Here is an 18,930-nt window from a genome sequence, read left to right as displayed (position 1 = left end):
ATCTGTACAAAGACAATCTAAATCAAATAAGTCAGCATTGAACGCCTATTGAGGAACCAACTGTCTAGTGCTACAGTGTGATCTACATGCCAGAGTTGTCTGATGTCATCTCATGCACAAGCTTTTCCATTGATCCCTCAAACTCAGTGGTATCATTATAGATGTTACCGGGTGTCAGACAACACTTTTCTACAGAACCAAGCGAATGCACTTCCAGGCACCTACAAACAGCTGTCAGCTGGTGACACTGATTGAATTTCATAGCAAATTCCCTGCTGAGTTCCTGGAAAAATGAACAATGATAAATATACTTTAAATTTAGAAAATGTCTTAACAATTATAATCACAAACAATCTGGTATTACATCTACAACTATCCTGCAAACTTGACACCAAAGTATGCATTGGAAGAACATTCCGAGCAAAAGACTCACCCAGTGGGTGGTGAACCAGTGGGATTCTCTACCACAGGAGACTGTGGAGGTCAAATCATGAAATATATTCAAAAAGCAGGTGGCTATTTCCCTTAATGCTAAAAGCATCAAGGAATAAGGGTACTGAAATGGATGATCAGCTGTGATCACATTTAATGGTAGAAAAGGCCAGAGGGGCTGAATGGCCCACTCCTGCTCCTATTTTCTAAAAATAATATAGAAACAGAAAAAGGCAACAATGCAGAAATTTCATTTTTTAAAATTAAAGAACTGCAGTGTATGGCACAGAAATAACACCTCAATTAAGTATTAGTTCTGAGTAATGAGTCAATCCCTCTGACTTGCATTTTTTTTACCTATCTGTGTGTTGAAAATACAATTTAGCATACTTTGCTGTGAATTTTCGCAGATTCTTATGAGACTGTGTGAAAAATGCTTTGTTTCCCTCTTATCTGATCTCTTTTGCCATAATTTGCATTGCTTCAAAAAGACCCATTATTTCTGCTTCCCAATTTCTGGCTTGTAAATCATTTTTGAATGTGATTGTTCAACCACTGCGCAGCCCTAAACTATGGAATTCCCTCCCCTTTCTCCTTTCAGATGCTCCTTAAACTCTCTCATTGATAAAACTTTAGACTTGTCGTAGTATCTCCTCTTAAATTTAAATACCTCTGTGAAACACCTTGGGATGTTTAGCAATACTAAAGCCTGCTACATAAATGAAGTTCTGATTGTTGCTGGTGGGCAATTTCAAAACACTGAAAGAGCTGTCCTGAATTGTAATGACCTCCAAATACACAATTAAACTAAATTTAAATACACACACGAGGTCTTGCTTGAGAACCATTACATTAAGGATACTTCTGGATGCAGTAGACAGATCTATTCTTTGGTGCCAGAAATTCCTTCAAGGCTTTTAGATACATCAGTTGCCTAACTTTGCATGCACTTTAAATTGCCAGAGCACATAGATTCTAGAAAAGGCAAAAACTGCTGCACTGAAAAGCAGGCAATCAATGAGTGATCCTGTGTACTGGCAATGCTAGATTTTTTGGTTATTAGGCAACAAATTCTCTCAGAGACCAATGATGTGCAAAAGGCAGAGTGAAGACAAAAATAAAACTTTTAAAAGCTAATTTTTCATAATGGTATAAGTGATTTAAAAGGAATGTCCTCAATTCTGATCACATTGTGCAGTTGTGCACTTCTGCCTGCCTACATATTTATTCCAATGTTAAGAAAGAAATGGCAGGTGGAAAAAATAAAACGCCAAATAATTTTCTGACTTTGAGGCAGAAAGACCCAACTAAATAAATTATATTTTAGCTGAGTTGAAGTGATCATGTGATAAAAATACAACAATAACCACATGTAACTTCAGGAAAAAAAGTGGCAAGGCTTACCCTCTGTAACATGCTTTCAGTCCAAGCATGTCCATTTGGTTCCACAACCCACTGCAACACTGTTCTCAGAATGTATAAATACACATCTGACTGAAGGATGTTTACCAGGCTGGCAAACAGGGGGCAAAAATGAGGAAGTACAGGAGGTGGAAGAGCTAAAATAAAGAACAGTTTCATGAACATGTTTATCATTTGAAGCAGTACTCAAATTAGCATGGGTTGCTGATTTAACAAAAAAGCGATCCAACAATGATTCATTTCTGAACATGGCTCAAGATTTCAATAATTACGTTGCAAAGGTTCACATATTCTTCATTTTTCATACCACCAAAGTTAATCTCACTGGACTATCTCATCCTGGAGAAGATCTAGGTCCCTGAAATGGATGCATATAGCAGCCATCTAGCACCACAATTTCTTCCTGATGATCCATTCCTTAAAATTCTTTTGAAATTCTTGGATGCAATGATCCAGATCCAGACCTAAGTTCATCTTAATTTATTCAATATAATCCCTTTTTCTGCTTTAAATGCACTCATTAATCATGCCATCCAACATCATATGCCCCATGAGACCCTGAAATAATCATTTCATATTTCTGACAATGTTACCAGTGGTATTTTCATGGCAATTTCTTAGAGGTTCTATTCTTGTCCATGACATCTTCTTCAAATTATTGCTTTTTTTAAATGTTTTATTTCCTTTATGCGCCTGATAGTTTCATTGATCTTCTCTGCCTTGTCTCCTAGCCCCTTTGTATTTTTTCTTATGCACGTCTGCTGGCTATGTACTTGAAGTAGCTCTCTCTCCTTTTTCTCAATTGATCCTTCACATAATTATTCACCCATGGAGTCTCATGAGTATTAGCTTGTTGCTTCCTTTTAGCAGAATATATTTTTCTTGCACTCAGCTGAGCACCATTCCAGAATGTCTCCCATTTTTCGTTCTACATCATTTATCAATATTGTTGCACATTTCATCTTCCCAAGTTCTATTCTCAGTACCTCAAAATTAACTTTCCTCCAATCTATTAAATCAGTTTTTGTCAGTTATGTCCTCCTCTATCCTCTTAAGGTGCATTATGCTATAGTCACCATCGCCTGGGTACTCACTGCTTTTACTTTCCTTACATTCTCTGGGTCATTCCCCATTACTTGATCTAATAGTGAATCTGCCCTTGATGGGCTTTCCACATCTTAATTTAGAAAGGATTCCAGTTTACATATCAGGAATTCCCAGTCCCCTTTCCCCTTCACCTACCACGTCCAATTAATATTGTAGCACTGCGGCACAGCAGTTAATGCAGCTGCCTCATAGCTCCAGAGACATATGTTTAATCTTGACCTTGGACAATGTCTGTATGGAGTTTGCACATTTTCCCTATGGGTTTCTGCTGGGTGCTCCTGTAAATTAACCCTTGGTGCAATTATACAGCAAAATAATTAAAGGGGAAACTGATAGGCAAATGAGAGAAAATACGTTGCAAGGCTGCAAGGAAATACAAGGGGGAAAAGGGACTGATGAGACTGCTCTGCTGGGAGTTGGCATGGACCAAACAGGCTGAATCGCCTCCACTGTGTCGTAGCAAATAAATAATATCAGAGTAGCTGAAATCTCCATGATTATTATTCAATGTTTTTTTTTACTTATTTCCCTAGCTTTTCCGGTTTCTTCCTCCACTCCCTTTCCACTACTAGCCCATTTGCAGACTGATCCGATGCTCTTACCTCCATGTATTTGGATTCTTTTTGTCAGTGTTATCCCTAATGAGGACTACTATTTAAAATACTCTTTTCTCCTCTATCTTTTCTAGGTATACAGAATCCTATAGCTTTTCATGTTTGGGTCTTGACTTTTCTATTGTCATGCCTCAGTAATGTCTATTATTGTTTTGTGAGGAAATATGATTATCTTTAGTTATTGTGTTTTGGTGTACATTGGTGTACAGAAGTTTAACTCATTCTTGATTGAATTTCCTCTCAACTTAAGGTCAACCATTTGTTAGACTCAAAGTTCTCTTCTTTCTTTTGTTAATTTGTTAATACCCTCTTTCCTGTCTTGTTTATAGTCAGGTTGTTGCAAGTTCCTTACCCTATCCTAATCCACGCGTTACCTGTTGCTGCTTTAGAAAACTTTTTTGGTTAAATAGGAACATGAATGGAAAACTCGTCTCTCTCCCCCACCCAGAAAAATGAAATTAATCCAAAAAAATGAACAAATATGCCAGTCTACATTTCTCTTAATCCTAATATGTTCCTCATAAGATGTATATTATTCAATTTGGCAATGCATCTAATGCTCCTACCATTTATCTGTATGCTACATATTGTTCAGTTTGGAAGCTAAGGCAGAATAGCAAATAAAATCATGGAACTAGATTAATTTCAGCACTAGTGAAGACCATTCTCGAGACTGAAAATGAGCTTCAAAATAGGAGAAAAATTCTGTAGGAATGGAAATTATTTTTAATATACCTGTGTCTTCTCCATTCTGTTTCCTTAACTTTCTCTGAGCTTCTTCAGCCTAAAGAAAGTAAAACATTAAAATGAAACACAAGAGTCCAATTTGTTGTTAAAACCTCACAAAATATATTCATATAAATTTAACATGGATATAAAACCTCAACTAAAGAATGAGAAGAAATAATGCACATGGATATCCAAAAATTGTCATAACCAGCTTTGAGAAAGAAACTTTTTGTCAAAAAGTTATGGCATTACACAGAGAGAATGCACAAGTTCTTTGCTTAGATCATACAGATCGAAAAGAAATGTGATAACTGGATACAGGGCAGGAGGTAGAAGAGGAAACAGAAAGAAGGGGCGAGAAGAGAAGACATAACTTGCCAAACATAATTTAATACTTACGGTGCATAATAGTTGAAGTTCAGATCCAAAGACACTCCATATTCATCTAATTAAGGCTTACCTTAGATTGATCAGCCCTTGAATAATGGTAAAAGAAAACATTAAATTCCTTGGCGCATTCTCGTTTCAGCTCATAAAGGCCTCTTCCTGTTAAACCTGGCTTCCTGTGATGGAAAAATAAATGAATTTACATGCTAGCAGACATCCAAGCTCCATGTAACTATTGCAATATTTCACATCAAGAACAATACTTACTTGAAATAAGCTACAGATTCAATAACCTTCTCCATTCCAGTTTCTCTGTTCTCCTAAGAAAAAGAACCACCAATTAAAAATAAAGTCCATTTAGAAAAATGATCACTCATTCAGAACTTAAACAAAAATAAGAGTAATAAATGATTGTTGAAAAAGTTGGCAGGGAATTTAAGACACAAGAAAGACTGCAGATGCTGGAAATCTGGAGCAACATGTGCAAAATGCTGGAGGAACTCAGCAGGTCAGGCAGTATCTATGGAGGGAAATGAACAGTTGACGTTTCGGGCTGAGACCCTTCATCAAGATCGGTGTCCAGCATTTTGTGCGTGTTGCACCAGGGAATTTAAGAGTTGTACAAAACTTTGGTTAAGCCGCACAAAGTATTGTGTGCAGTTCTGGTTGCCCCATTACAGGAAGGACATGGAGGCTTTGGAGAGAGCACAGAAAAGGTTTACCAGGATGCCGTCTGGATTAGAGGGTATTAGCTATAAGGAGAGGTTGGACAAACTTGGAGCGTTGGAAGCTGAGGGGAGACGTATTAGAACTTTACAAAATTATGAGAGGCATAGATAGGGGAGACAGTCAGAATCTTTTTCCCAGGGTAGAAATGCCAAATACTAGAGGGCATAGCTTAATGTGAGAGGGGAAAGTTTAAAGGAGATATGCAGGGTAAGTTTTTGTTTTACAGAGTGGGAGGTATATAGAATGCATTGCCAGCGGTGGTGAAGGCCGATACAATAGTGGCACTTAAGAGGCTTTTAGACAGGCACATGAATGTGCAGGCAATGGAGGGATATGGATCGTGTGCAGGTAGAAAGGATGTGTTTAATTTAGCATATTGTTCAACATAGATATTGTGGGCTGAAGGGCCTGTTCCTGTGCTGTATTTTTCTATGTTATGTTCTAAATAACAGGATGCTCTGTGATGGAAGGCAGGAAAGAAATAACAAAAGCGATGATGCCACCAGGCAAAAGATTCATTTTGCAACAAAATAAAGCAAAAGGAGGTGGCCTAAAACAAGTACAAAAGGGAGAAGCAATATCATTACATGAAATGTTTTTAATAGTGATGAAAATCTTTCATAGCATGAAAGATTTTTTAATAACCTAGTTCTTCAAGGTTATATTGAGCATAACTGGAGCAGTGTAGCAGGGCTAAAAGGATAGATAGCTTCATCTCTGCATTCCACTTACACTATGACATCAACCTACTACACAGTTCTAATGAAATGGCATCTGCAATATCTTTCTATATGCATGGGCCATAATGTCAACTTCTGTATACACAGTATACTCACATCTTCAGGCAAAGCTTTGACCAGCTCACTATGTGCCATTGGTCTTATACATAGCTGATGTACAATTTCACGTTTGATTTCATCGTCAGGTGACACCTGGCCAACCCCTGCAGTATATCGCTCTCCTGAGTCCCAAACAAAACACGTGGATTAAAACAGTAAAATACGAAATAAGAAACAGTTAAAAATTAAAACAATACTCCTCATCCTCTTGCAGCTTCAAGCTAAATACTATTCCCTTAAAGAGAAGGCAGGCAGGTATTTTGCTCTGCCTTTACAATTGCTATTTTAATCTAACAGCAGAGTGAATGGTCATCTCCATCTTATTCCTCCTGCCGCTGACGTTGTAACATTGATCCATTAATAACTTGATAAACTATCTGGAGAAGTAATTCAAAAACATGACAATTAACAATGCCTTACCAACTACCATCATGATAAGGTGAAGCATTTCCTCTATCAGAATGTTGTTTTGCTGAAGAATATCCTGAAAATGTAAAGTTAAAACAATTAACAGCCTCATTAAATTTACATGATTAACTTTAACAATATAAAATCCGAATGAGAAATTGTCAATTTTATAATTTGCGCAATACCATGAAAGGGAAAAAAAAAAGACACAATTCTTTTCGAAACCACACATTTTCTACTTCACCTTGTTGGTGTGTTCAGAGCCAAATCTTTTTCCATAGTCAGGATTATTAAATATGTGGAAGAGCTCAAATCGACAAAGAATGGTCATTAGAAAATGATTTGGATCCATCATAGATGCTCCTGCCTGCAAAATATGGTATTGTTAAATAGTTGAGTGACATTAATTCTGTTCTCAGGCCACAATTATTCATGAAAAGTAATAATGACATGTATAAATGTGATCAGAATCACTCAAAAAATGTGAAATCATGCCGTATTAGTGTTGTTGATTTAACTCTTTTGGCAGTCTCTAACAACAACGTAAAGTAGATGCAAGATGTTTTGATCAAAATTTTCAAAAGGGAAACTGACAGGTCGACAGAGGGGAACAACTCGGGACATAATTAGTAAACACTTCCACAGGCAAAAAATGATAGAAACTTTAAATGCTGTTCTAAAAATTAACATCAATTTTAAATCTGAGATTGTTTGATTTTTATTAACCAAAGGTACTCGAGATGTCGGAAAATCAGATTAGATGTACGAAAGACAAAGCAACTGTGGCCTTGATAAGTTGTAGTAAGGCATGAGGAGCCAAATAACCAACAACTGTTCTGCAGTTTATACATTTAAAGTTATGTTCCATTTCAAGCTGCAAGGAAGAGAAAACCCAAAATCCTTTTCAATTTTCATTTAAAAATGTCATGATATCTTTGTACAGTGAGTGCAGACATTTAGCTGAAGTGGACGCTTACCTGGAGCATTATTAAATCTTTATCATACATTTCAACTCTGCATTTTACATTGTGATAATAGTAGATCTGGCAGGGAGGAAAGAAATTGAAATATTGTGAAATTTCCTAACCTTTGAGAATAACAGCCATACTTTTATATCTATAACAAAATTAAACTTTTATCTTCAGGGGAAAAAACTTTGCTTCATGTAATCTTGAAATGTTGATTTTTTTTCCCTTAAGAGACACTGTTAACTTTTTCTATTATATACTTCATTTATTGCCATGCCCATATTACAGTTAAATTACCAAGTAATTTCACCACCCAATTGGACATCTAATGCAAAATGAAAATGAAAAAAAGCAAGAAGCCAAAGAAAGAAGAATAAGAGGTAATGAGAAAAAACAGGAGCGACAGGCAAGAGAAACCACAAACAAAATGTAGGAGAAAATGGCACCCGTATTAAAATTTCAGTCAATACATAAAAAGACACAAGATTATTCATATTATGAACATAACATAAACCTAAAATCTAGAACTTTTGACTTCAAGCATAGAACTTCAATTCAACTTTACAAATTTGTTAGAAGAAAACCATGATTGCTGAACAGAAAGCACAGAGAGAATTGTGACACTATCTGAGACTAGACTGCAGAGTGGCTCAAGATTCCCTGCAGTAAGATTTAGTAGTGCAAGAAAAACTGAGCAACAAACAGCAGAGGTAGCAAGTCTATGCAGGTATTTAATTTTTAAAATGTGTTGATGAGGGTAATGTGGCAAATCTAGTCTACGTGGACTTAAAGATGGCCTTTGAAAAGGTCCAATGTAGGACACTGACCCAAAAGAGCTCCTGGGATTCAGGGTAATTTTGCTTGATGACAGAAAGCATTGGGTGATGGTGAAGGGCTGATATTACAATTGGAAGCCCGTGACCAGTGGTGTATCACAGGGAATTATACTGGGACCTTTGCTGTTTGTTATATACAATAATGATCTAGACATGAATATACAGGTTATGATTAGCAAGTTCATTAATTATGTGAAAATTGGCGGTATTGTTGATAGTGAGGAGCAGTCCTTTCACTGAGGGAAAAAAAGGACCTCTGTGTACATTCTGAAGGCAGCAGCAGGTAGATAAGGTGGTCAAGAAGACATAAAAGATACTTGTCTTTAATTACATCGGGCCATAGAATACAAGAACAGGGAGGCTATGGTTCATCTGCAGAAAACATTAGTTAGGCCACAGCTGGAGTACCACATGCAGTTCTGGGTGGTAGACTATAGGAAGGATGTGATTTCACAGGAGAGTGTGCAGAGGGGAATTTGTCTTTACAATGGCCACACAGCCAAATATGAAAGAATGGACAACAATTATGATACTTAAGATTATTAAGATCATCTCTTTCCTCCTTAAGAAAGACTATGTTTGTCAAAGATCTTAGAAAAATTAGTTCCTGTACAAGTCCTGGAAAGCATCCAGAACATTTTACAAAAACTTTAGCTACAATGGGCAGTCTGAAATAACCTTGCTATAAATACACCTGATCAGGTAGCTAAAAAAACTGAACAAGAGAAACACAAGCGTTCATTAGAGTTTTATTGCTAAATATTATACATGTTGTCAACTAAAATAATATAAATATTGTATAACTGCAATTTACCTGATTGACTAAGGAAAATCCATTTCTCCTCCACATTCCAGCATGAACTTGTGCACAAAGCACCATACAGTGAAGTGGATGCTCTATCAGCAATGGTGGGCTCAACTCACTCTGTGGACAATTAATTTAAAATAAAATGTAGATCAATGCCTGAAGAGTAAACAACTAACAGCTGAAGTGTCTGCCTTTACAAATTCCTGCTGATTAAAATGAAGTAAAACATGTAGAAAAACAATAGACATCAGCAAAGAAAGTAGAGCAAGAGGATTCCAGGGCAGAGCTGTGGGAGAGTCAGCTTTTAGTTTCAAGGAAGCATCAGATCTGTGCTGTCTGTGAACAAGGGAAAAGTATGCAAAATGAACAACAAAGTCATTCAGCTGGGAAGGTGGCAAAGCTGTGTAGAAGTCCATGCAATTCTCTGCAGCTGTGAGCAGTTCCAAATGTCTGTTATCATCCTCATGGCCAGGGAAGAATCTGGAGTAGGTGGGAAGAATTAGTCATCATTGACAGGCAGAACAAATACACAAAAATAATCAGTAATGAAGCTTCTCCGAGAGATTTTGTGCGGGTAGAATCAAAATCAAAATGCAGAATGTCACAGATGAACTTGCACCTTATTGCACTGCACTTTCTCTGTAGCTGTGACACTTTACTCTGTACTGTTACTGTTTTTACCTGTACTACATCAATGCACTTTGTACTAACTCAATGTAACTGCACTGTGTAATGAATTGACCTGTATGATCGGTTTGTAAGACAAGCTTTTCACTGTACCTTGGTACAAGTGACAATAAAAACCAATACAATAAGAATGTAATGTATTCTAGTTTGATGGCATTACTAGGCTGAGTGGAAAACCAAGCTGCAAAATGTCAGAAATAAAGTGATAAGGAACATTGCTGGGTTTAGTAAGTGGGTAATCTAGCAAACAGAACAAAACCTATTACTGAAAAATATATCTAATTTGATTGTAAAATGAGTATTAGAATGTTATTTAAATGGTTGGAACTGACAAAGATCAGTATTCAGTGGGGCTTGCATTCTTAAATGCAAATAACAGAAATTTAACATTCAGATACAATAACTAATCTGGAAAGTAAATAGCATGCCTTTATTACAAAATGATTGGAGTTTAAGAATAATGAAGTCTTGCTGCACTGATGTAGGACCCTTTGAGAAAGCACACCTGTAGAATGATGCACTTTTAGCCTCCTTACCCAGGGTATCAAGGTTTTGCCTTTGACAGAGTGCAAAGAAATAGATTGATTTTTGGGATTGTTGGGGGTGATATGAAGAGAGTGGAGAAGATTAAATTATGAGGAGTTGGTGAGGGCACAACTCCACAGCTGAGGAAAGGTTCTATTTCACAGTTCAGAAAACAGTGGGGTGATCTCACTGAAAAATAAAATTCTTTAAGACTTGAAAGAATTGATACAGGGATGATGTTTCCCTTGTGGTGAAGCCTAGAATGAGCTATCATGGCCTGAAAATACAGGGCCATTCATGCAAGATTCCTGCAAAAAGAAATTCCAGAATTCGAAGTGTTGTGAACTTTTGGAATTCACTCCACAAAGGGTCACAGTTACAGTCACCAAGTATACATAATAATCAGATCAACAGAATTTTGCATACCAAGCACATCAAGGAATATGAGGATGAATGCAAAAGAGGGAATGATGTTGAAAGGCAGTTGACGCTATGATCTTATTGAATGGTAGGGTGACTGTTTCCTGTTGCTATTTCTCTGGCTTGGTAGAATTTTATTTGTTTATGAATTGTTCACTGAACTCAAAAAAAAATCTACTCAATTCCTTTCCAAGTCAAATGATAGCACTCATAAGTTGTTAATGAATGCAGGCAAAGAAGTTTCCCAATTGAATACTCAGTTTGAAACAAAAAAAAGGTTAATCTCAACTGCAGCAGCAACAGAACATTACGAATGGCCTTAGCACACTTGCATATTGAAATGGAGGCTGAAAAAGGAAAAAGAAGGTTTGAGGTCCTCGTCTTGGTTTCCTGCCAAAAGCAGAGAAAACAAAAAAAAATTACAGAGGCTGAAAATCTGAAGTGAAAATAGAAAATACAGGAAATATTCGGCAGGTGAGGCAGCATCTACAGAAAGAGAAGCAGAGTTAATATCTAAGGGTTATGACCTTTCAAAAGAACTTATGGTCAGTTTGCCAAAAAAACATCAGCCTGGTTAACAATCTTAAAAATATCTACCGCTTGGGATGAAGATAGCTGGCCAAAGAAGTGCGCACAGAGGCAAAAACAGTAGAAAAAGAGCTCAACAAGAGATTAGGCTCAGAATTAAATGTGACGGGAGGCCTTTGCTGAAGACTAATTGTTGGGGGGGGGGGGGGGGGGGGTGGGGAAGGTTAGTGAAAACCATTTCTGATAAAAAGTGTGGACCCAAAGCATTGCATTTCTCTTTCCACGAATGCTGTCTGACCTGTTCAATATTTTCAGCATTTTCTGCTTTAAATCTCCCAGTGAATTTTATACAAAATATTCATCAGAAAAGCATTAAGTGAACATCCACTACTTCTTCAGTTTCAAACCTCACTCTCTGGCGATGTGGCAAAATATCCAGAGGGGTTGCTTATAAATTGAAATTTAATCAAAATCCACACATTTTTTTAAAGAATTTGCAATTATTACATAAACTATCCATTTTAGTTTAACCCAAGGGAAATACTATATTTGAAATCACCTCAGGTCCAAACATCTCTGAAATGATAGACAAGTCCTTTGGGTACTGAAGTCCCTAACCAGGGAACTTGAAAATACTTTTAATTTTAGAACATTTTAAAATAATCATACTCACAAGAGGCAATAATTCTGGAAACCTGTATGCCACTTCTGTTTTGCTTAAAAGTACATGCAATCCTGAAAGGAAAAAATGAAACAACTTTGAATTATTGTATTCATGAAAAAAATCTGTATATGTCACTTGGCTCGAAATGAAATTTAGTGTTTCAAAATTCCCAAGTGATTTAGAAACCTTATCTCAGTTTTCTTTACCAAATTAATTTGCCACACAAATTCCATCTCACAACTATTTCAAATCCAAAAATGGCCAAGTATGATTCCTCCACAAAACATCTCCAAATTGCTAAATGATGGGGGTTGCACCAGAAATAAATTTGTAACAACAAAGGGCCATCATTATACTTTGTATTGATATGACATATAAACCTGAAAATGACTGTTTGCAAGGTTGACTTTGCTGTTTGGCAGAATGATTGCTCAGTTAGAAGAGATAAAAACTAACTCTCTGACCATCAACCATCTCACCCAGAACACGTTAACATCAAACCATCATATCCCAGACTACTAATGACCTCAGTTCTGGAGTTTAACACCATAACTCCCCCCATGCCCAATATAATCTGCTTTAACCTCGTTCCCAAAATTCATAAGAAATGCCCAAGTTGACTCATAATTTAAGCCTGTTCTCACTCCATAGAATTTACTTCTTCCTATCTCAATTCTCTTTCTTGTTCATTCTTTTTCCCATCTTCATCTGCAAATCTGAAAACTCCTTCTACCACTGAGTTTTCTTCTGGTTTTGACCTGAACAGTTTGTTTTAAACCATCAACCTCCAGCCTCTCCACCTCCATGCCCAATTAGTACAAGTGAAAGGCTTACCCAATTCTTCCTTCGAGAGAGACTGGGACATCACCACCCTCTGCCTGTTCAAAATACACTGAGCACTTCTACTTTGACTCCATTCATTTTCTACAATTAAACCCTGCTTTTTCATCTGATATGGCAGAACCCTTAGAAGCACTGATGTACAGAGAGATCTTGGGGTGCAAGTCCAGAGTTCCCTGAAAGTGGCAACATCATTAGAAAGGGTGGTAAAGAAGGTGCAGGTGTGTTTACCTTCATCAGTTGGGACACTGAGTATAATGTTGGCAAGTCATGTTGCAGCTGTATACAACTTTGGTTTGGCCACATTTGAAGTATTGTGTGCAGTTCTGGTCACCACACAAAAGGAAGGATTTGGAGGCTTCGGAGAGGATGCAGAAGAGGTTGCCTGGATTGGAGTGTATTCGCTATAAGGAGAAGTTGCACAAATGTGGATCGTTTTCTCTGAAGCGTCAGATGCTGAGGGATGAACTGATAGAAGTATATAACATTACGAGAGGCATAGATAGAGTCGACTGTCAGAGTCTTTATCCCCAGGGTGGAAATGTCACTCTAGGGCATGGGCTTAAGGCGATTGGGGAAAAGTTTAAAGGAGATTTGTGAGGCAAGTTTTTGTTTAAACACAGATTGGTAGGTGCCTGGAACGTGCTGCTGGGGGAGGCGGTAGAAGCCAATATGATTGCAATGTTTAAGGGGGCACTTAGACATATCAAGAGGCATGAAAACAAGAGGTATGGACCATATGTAGGCAGATGGCATTAGTTAGATAGGCATCATGGTTGGCCAAAGGGACTGTTCTGTGTTCTACAGGCCGTGAGTGTACTATATCCGAGTACAGAGTGACTGAGGGGCAGGGCTGAGGAGTCAGGGTGTGTATTATACCAAAGCAAAGAGTGAGGGCAGCTCAATCAAGCTGAGACAGTGTATGGAAACTGAGAAGGGTGACTGAGAGGCAGGGAGGTGGCACAGTGGCACAGCTAGTAGAGCCACTGCCACAAAGACCTAGGTTCAATCCTGACCTTGGGTGCTATCTGTGTGGAGTTTGCACATTCTCCTTGTTTCCTCTGAGTGCTCCAGCTTCTTCCCACATCCCAAAGATATGCGAGTTGGTAGGTTAACTGGTCACTGTAAATTGTTCCTAGTGTGTATGTGAGGGGTGTTGATGAGAACGTGGAGAACACAAAATGGGATCAGTGTAAATGTGTGATCGATGGTCGGCATGGACTCAGTGGGCCAAAGTGCCCATTTCCGTGCTGCATTTCTCGATGACAATGTAAAACACACTGTTTCCTTCCCATACTGATTATTATTTCAGTACCATTTACAGCTTTCACTCAGAAATGGAAAATCAAGTTAGTTTCCAGTTTTAATCCATCCTTAACTTTTGCTTGTTTAGCCTATGACTCTCTTATTTTCCTCAACTTCTCCAACTCCATTTCGGAAGATCGGTTGTCAACCACTCTCAACTTTATGCCCAATGACTCGCACAGATTTCTCAATTATGCCTTGTCCAACCCACCCTCAGGGAAGAACACGATTCATTGTTTTTCCATTTACCTCACATCTGTTATGATCACATGACCTTCCCAACCAATGCTTCTGTCAGGTATTCCTTTATCCTCAAATGAAGATTCTCCTCCATGGTTAAGGACAAGGGCTTTAAATGTGTCCATTCCGTTCCTGTATTTCTGCTCTCCCTCCAAGAGCCACAATAGGATTTAACTTGACCTCTCATTCCAATCTACCTGCCTCTATGTCCCAAGTATCATTTGCTCGATTTCTACCTGGCATGTTGGCACCGAACAAACCCTCATTTCTCTTCCCCTTTCAATATTCCTAAAGAACTGACTGCTCCCCAAGCTCATGGCTCATTCTGCAGTCATCCCTCATCAACCACATGACAAATCTTCATTCCAAACAAAAGCAATTTGTTTGTACATCTTTCAATTTAATAATTTAGTAATAAAAGGTCATCAACCAGAAGTAGTAACTGTTTTCTCACAGATGCTGCCTGACATGTTGAATATTTCCAGAACTTTCCCGAAAATGCATAGTTACCTGAAAACAAACGTGAAACTGGCAAATGGATGCTGACTTGATGTTGAGATACACGATACTGTATACTATCCAAAGAATGGCCACACATATTCAATGTGATTGGCTGTTCACCATCACAAGGCCCACTTTGACACTGCAATAAAACAATCAAACACTTCCTGTACGCTTCAATAAGGACCCTTTCCTGGGGGGAAAAAGTAAAAGTTACCTTTAGTAGATAAAAGACCATAAGGCAGACTGAAGAAACAAATCATGATATTTTAGCTTCATTTGTACAGTAAATAATGATTCCTAGTAGAAACAAGAGGAATTTGGTAAGGAATATGAAAATTTAATCAAAAATTAACTTCAGGAATAAGCAGAAGAATCAAATAGAATTGGCTGATGGAATAGTTGTGAACTTGCAGCCAAGAAATTCCCAAGATGTTGCAGAATATTATATATTAGACTTGAGCATGCTAGCAATATTTACAAGTTGTGATTTATGCAGATGTACTCTATCCTAAATTTAGACAGAGATTAATGAACTTCTTTACTAACAGCAAAAATAGCAGCCTCCAAAACTTCTGAATACAAAACAAAATAGCAATTTTTTTTTCTGGGAGAGGGCACGGTCCCGTGGAAGACTTTCCTTAATCGCAGAATCAACTTTGCGAAATTTGAAACACACTGAGCCAAGGGATGATAATTTAGACAGAAGAATATATCTGATGCTATCCTTAAGAGAAGCACAGTAGAAACTGATCAATTTACGGTGGGCAAAAGGCTTGTTTTCATTTCAAAGCATCAAATATTTGCTAGTTTTCTTGGAACCAGTCACTATGATCAAGTGTTTATTGTGGGTAAGTAATGAATCAATGTTTCCACAGCTGAATATTACATGTAGCTTTTGGGCGAAACATTTAGGACAAATTTGAAAAAATATTTTTCTAGTTTGAATTACAACATTTGCATTACACTAATTAAGGCTAATAAAACAATCCATGAAAATCTAAACTGATGAGATTAACTTGATTGGACAGTCTAGTTGCCCACCTGAAACTGACAAAGCAAATTTTGGTTTGAACAAGTCCACCAACTTATTCTATTGCATAAATATTACAAAGCTAAATACTGAATTTATGCCTCAATGTAGGCCCTGCTCCCATGCTAAAAAGTGAATAAAAATGGAGACTTACATCTGAGGCACACCATTCCTGCATCATAGAAATAATGTGTGTAAGCTTCATCTGCAAGGTAAATGCTGCCTCCCACTCAGGTTCCATCTCTATGTGTTGACCTACTTGCCTTGTTACTGGATCCATTCCCTGCAAAGGAAGTGCAAATGTTAAAATGGACAAATTGGGCTAAAATACGACAACAGAATTATTCAACATAAAAGAGATAAGATTCTGTTTTTAAGAAATATTTGTAAAATATTTGAAAAACATGAAATGGGATTAATATTTGTTCAATTATTATTTAAGCAAATGGAGGCTTTCCTCAGAATGTTAAACAAAAAAACCCAATAAATTTTCCATTTTTCACTGCAAAAATTACATAATATTAATTATATTCACCACACACCCCGAACATTCATGAAACAGCAGTCATAACTGACATCAGGACTTGCGCCTTTATGAGGAAAACGCTAATTCCTTCTGGCTAAAAGCCTTATAAAAGAAGTCATCAATTGATTACCATTATATGAAACCAATAGAATGCAAGGGCAGTGACAGAGTGTTGCAATATTTCATAACCTTTAACTTGAAGCACTACGAATATTCATAACACTTCATTTCTCTCTACTAAGTAAATTAAACAAAATCATAACATGCACTTTTGCAACAGGCAACCTGCAGCTGAAATATTTCTATACCACACCAAAGTTACCGATCAGGTTAAGCTTGAAAGTATACTATATTTATAAAACAAATAGCAAGTTTATTTTTATTGTTCTAATAGAATTGGCCTCCTCCAATGACGGATGCCAGTCTTCAGCCAATTTGATTCACTCCACAGTATCAAGAAACAGCTGAAGGCATTGAATGCAGCAAAAGCTCCAAATCCTGAAGGCTGGTGCTCCAGAACCTGCCGCCCTCGTCGCCAAGCTGTTCTAGTACAGCTCAAACACTGGCATTTACCCAACAATGGGGGAAGTTGCCCAAGTATGTCCTGTCCACATGAAGCAGAACAAATCCAACTCAGCCAATCACTACCCTATAGGCCTATTCCCAATCATTAGCAAAGTGATGGAAGGGATAATGGATCATGCTTGCTTACCAACAACCTGCTTGCAGAAGTTCGGTTTACATTCCGCCAAAATAACTCAGTTCTTAACCTCGTTACAGCCTTGGTCCAAATATGGACAAAAGAGCTGAACTCCAGAGGTGAAGTGAGTGTAACTGCCCTTGGCATCAAGGCAGCACTTGATCGAGTATGGCATCAAGGAGCCCTGGCTAAAGTGGAGTCAAAGGGAATTGGGGCAGAACCCTTTGCTAGTTTGAATCATACCTAGCACAAAGGAATATTGTTGTGGTAGTTGTAAGTCAATCATCTCAGCCACAGAACATCTATGCAGGAGTTCCTCTAAGTATCATCCTTGGCCCACCTTCAACTGCTTCATCAATGACCTTCCTTCAATCATAAGGTCAGAATGTTCGCTAGGATTGCACAATGTTCAGCACCATTTGTGACTCCTCAGACAAGAAAAAAGTCCATAACCAAAAGCAGCAAGACCTGGATAATATCCAGGCTTGGGCTGATAGGTGGTAAGTAACATTCGTGTCACACAGGTGCCAAGCAATGATGATATACAGCAAGAAAATCAAGCTATCACCACTTGAAATTTAATGGCATCACCATTACTGAATCCCCCACTGTCAATATCCTGGAGGTTACCATTGACCTCAAACTAAACTGGAGCGGCCGTATACACAATGTGGCTATAAGAGCAGGTCAGAGGCTAGGAATCCCGCAGCAAGTAACTTGCCTTCTAACTCCTCAAAGCCTGTCCACCATCTACAAGGCTCAAGTCAAGAGTGTGATGGAATACTCTCCATTTGCCTGGACGAATACAGCTTCAACAATGCTCAAGAAGCTCAATACCATACAGGACATGGCAACCCGCTTGACAGTTAACCCATCCACAACCATTCACTTGCTCTACCACTGATGCACAATAGCAGCAGCTTGTACCAGCTACTGGATGCACTGCAGCAACTCACCAAGACTCCTTAGACAGCACTTTCTAATCCCACAATCCCCAAAAGCTAGAAGAACAAGGGTAGTAAAAGCATGGGAACACCACCACCAGTAAGTTGCCCTCCAAGTCACATACCATTCTGACTTGGAAATATATCGCTGTTCTTTCACCATCGCTAGACCAAAATCCTGCAACTCTCTCCTTAACACCCACGCCTCAAGGACTGCAGCAGTTCAAAAGGCAGCTCACCACCACCTTCTCAAGGGCAATTAGGGAAGGCCAATTAAATGCTGACTCAGCCTGCAAAACCCACATACTTTTAATGAATAAAAAAAACCTCCCACAGCATTAGAATAGACCAATGAATCAACCAAGGATTTAACAACAAAAACCTTTTGCAAAATGCTTTGTCGCATCAGGTAATAATTAAAAAAGCCACCTTTCCCATGAGTTAACCATTGTATGTAGAATGAAGTAAGATCTCAGAACTATAATTTCTGTTAACTATAATTAACTACAAGCAGCCAGTTAGATGAACACAGGTTATAGTAAAGGCTGTTTCCATCATTATAACTGATGAAGGGCCTTGGCCCAAAACGTCAACTGCTCATTTCCCGCCAATAGATGCTGCCTGACCCACTGAGTTCCTCCAGCATTTTGTGCGTGTTGCTCCAGATTTCCAGCATCTGCAATCTCTCGTGTTTCTATCTTTACAGGTAGTTTCATTCTTCATTGCAACATAATCCAT

At 38.1% G+C, this 18,930-nt stretch overlaps 1 protein-coding gene across 6 annotated transcripts in view; it reads right to left on the bottom strand.

The window, feature by feature from the left end:
- Positions 1-18,930, bottom strand: part of ubr2 (ubiquitin protein ligase E3 component n-recognin 2) — a 90,608-nt gene that overhangs the window by 33,692 nt on the left and 37,986 nt on the right. For 5 of the 6 annotated variants that reach the window (XR_007955957.1, XR_007955958.1, XM_052011090.1 and 2 more), the window contains exons 14-25: positions 16,177-16,305; positions 14,999-15,182; positions 12,113-12,174; positions 9,286-9,396; positions 7,645-7,710; positions 6,912-7,034; positions 6,680-6,743; positions 6,257-6,381; positions 4,959-5,011; positions 4,765-4,867; positions 4,311-4,359; positions 1,837-1,991 (exon numbers count right to left, since the gene is read on the bottom strand). Coding sequence is in view for 4 of the 6 variants with exons in the window: in XM_052011090.1 (XP_051867050.1) it covers positions 1,837-1,991; positions 4,311-4,359; positions 4,765-4,867; positions 4,959-5,011; positions 6,257-6,381; positions 6,680-6,743; positions 6,912-7,034; positions 7,645-7,710; positions 9,286-9,396; positions 12,113-12,174; positions 14,999-15,182; positions 16,177-16,305 (1,224 nt within the window). In the remaining 2 variants the exon portion in view is untranslated. Of the gene's footprint in view, positions 1-16; positions 284-1,836; positions 1,992-4,310; positions 4,360-4,764; positions 4,868-4,958; positions 5,012-6,256; positions 6,382-6,679; positions 6,744-6,911; positions 7,035-7,644; positions 7,711-9,285; positions 9,397-12,112; positions 12,175-14,998; positions 15,183-16,176; positions 16,306-18,930 lie in introns of those variants that run through there. The other variant, XM_052011092.1, reaches the window with a different exon arrangement.

The sequence above is a fragment of the Pristis pectinata genome, chromosome 3, assembly GCF_009764475.1.
Source record: "Pristis pectinata isolate sPriPec2 chromosome 3, sPriPec2.1.pri, whole genome shotgun sequence".
NCBI lineage: Eukaryota > Metazoa > Chordata > Chondrichthyes > Rhinopristiformes > Pristidae > Pristis > Pristis pectinata.
This window is presented reverse-complemented; position numbering and strand designations above follow the sequence as displayed.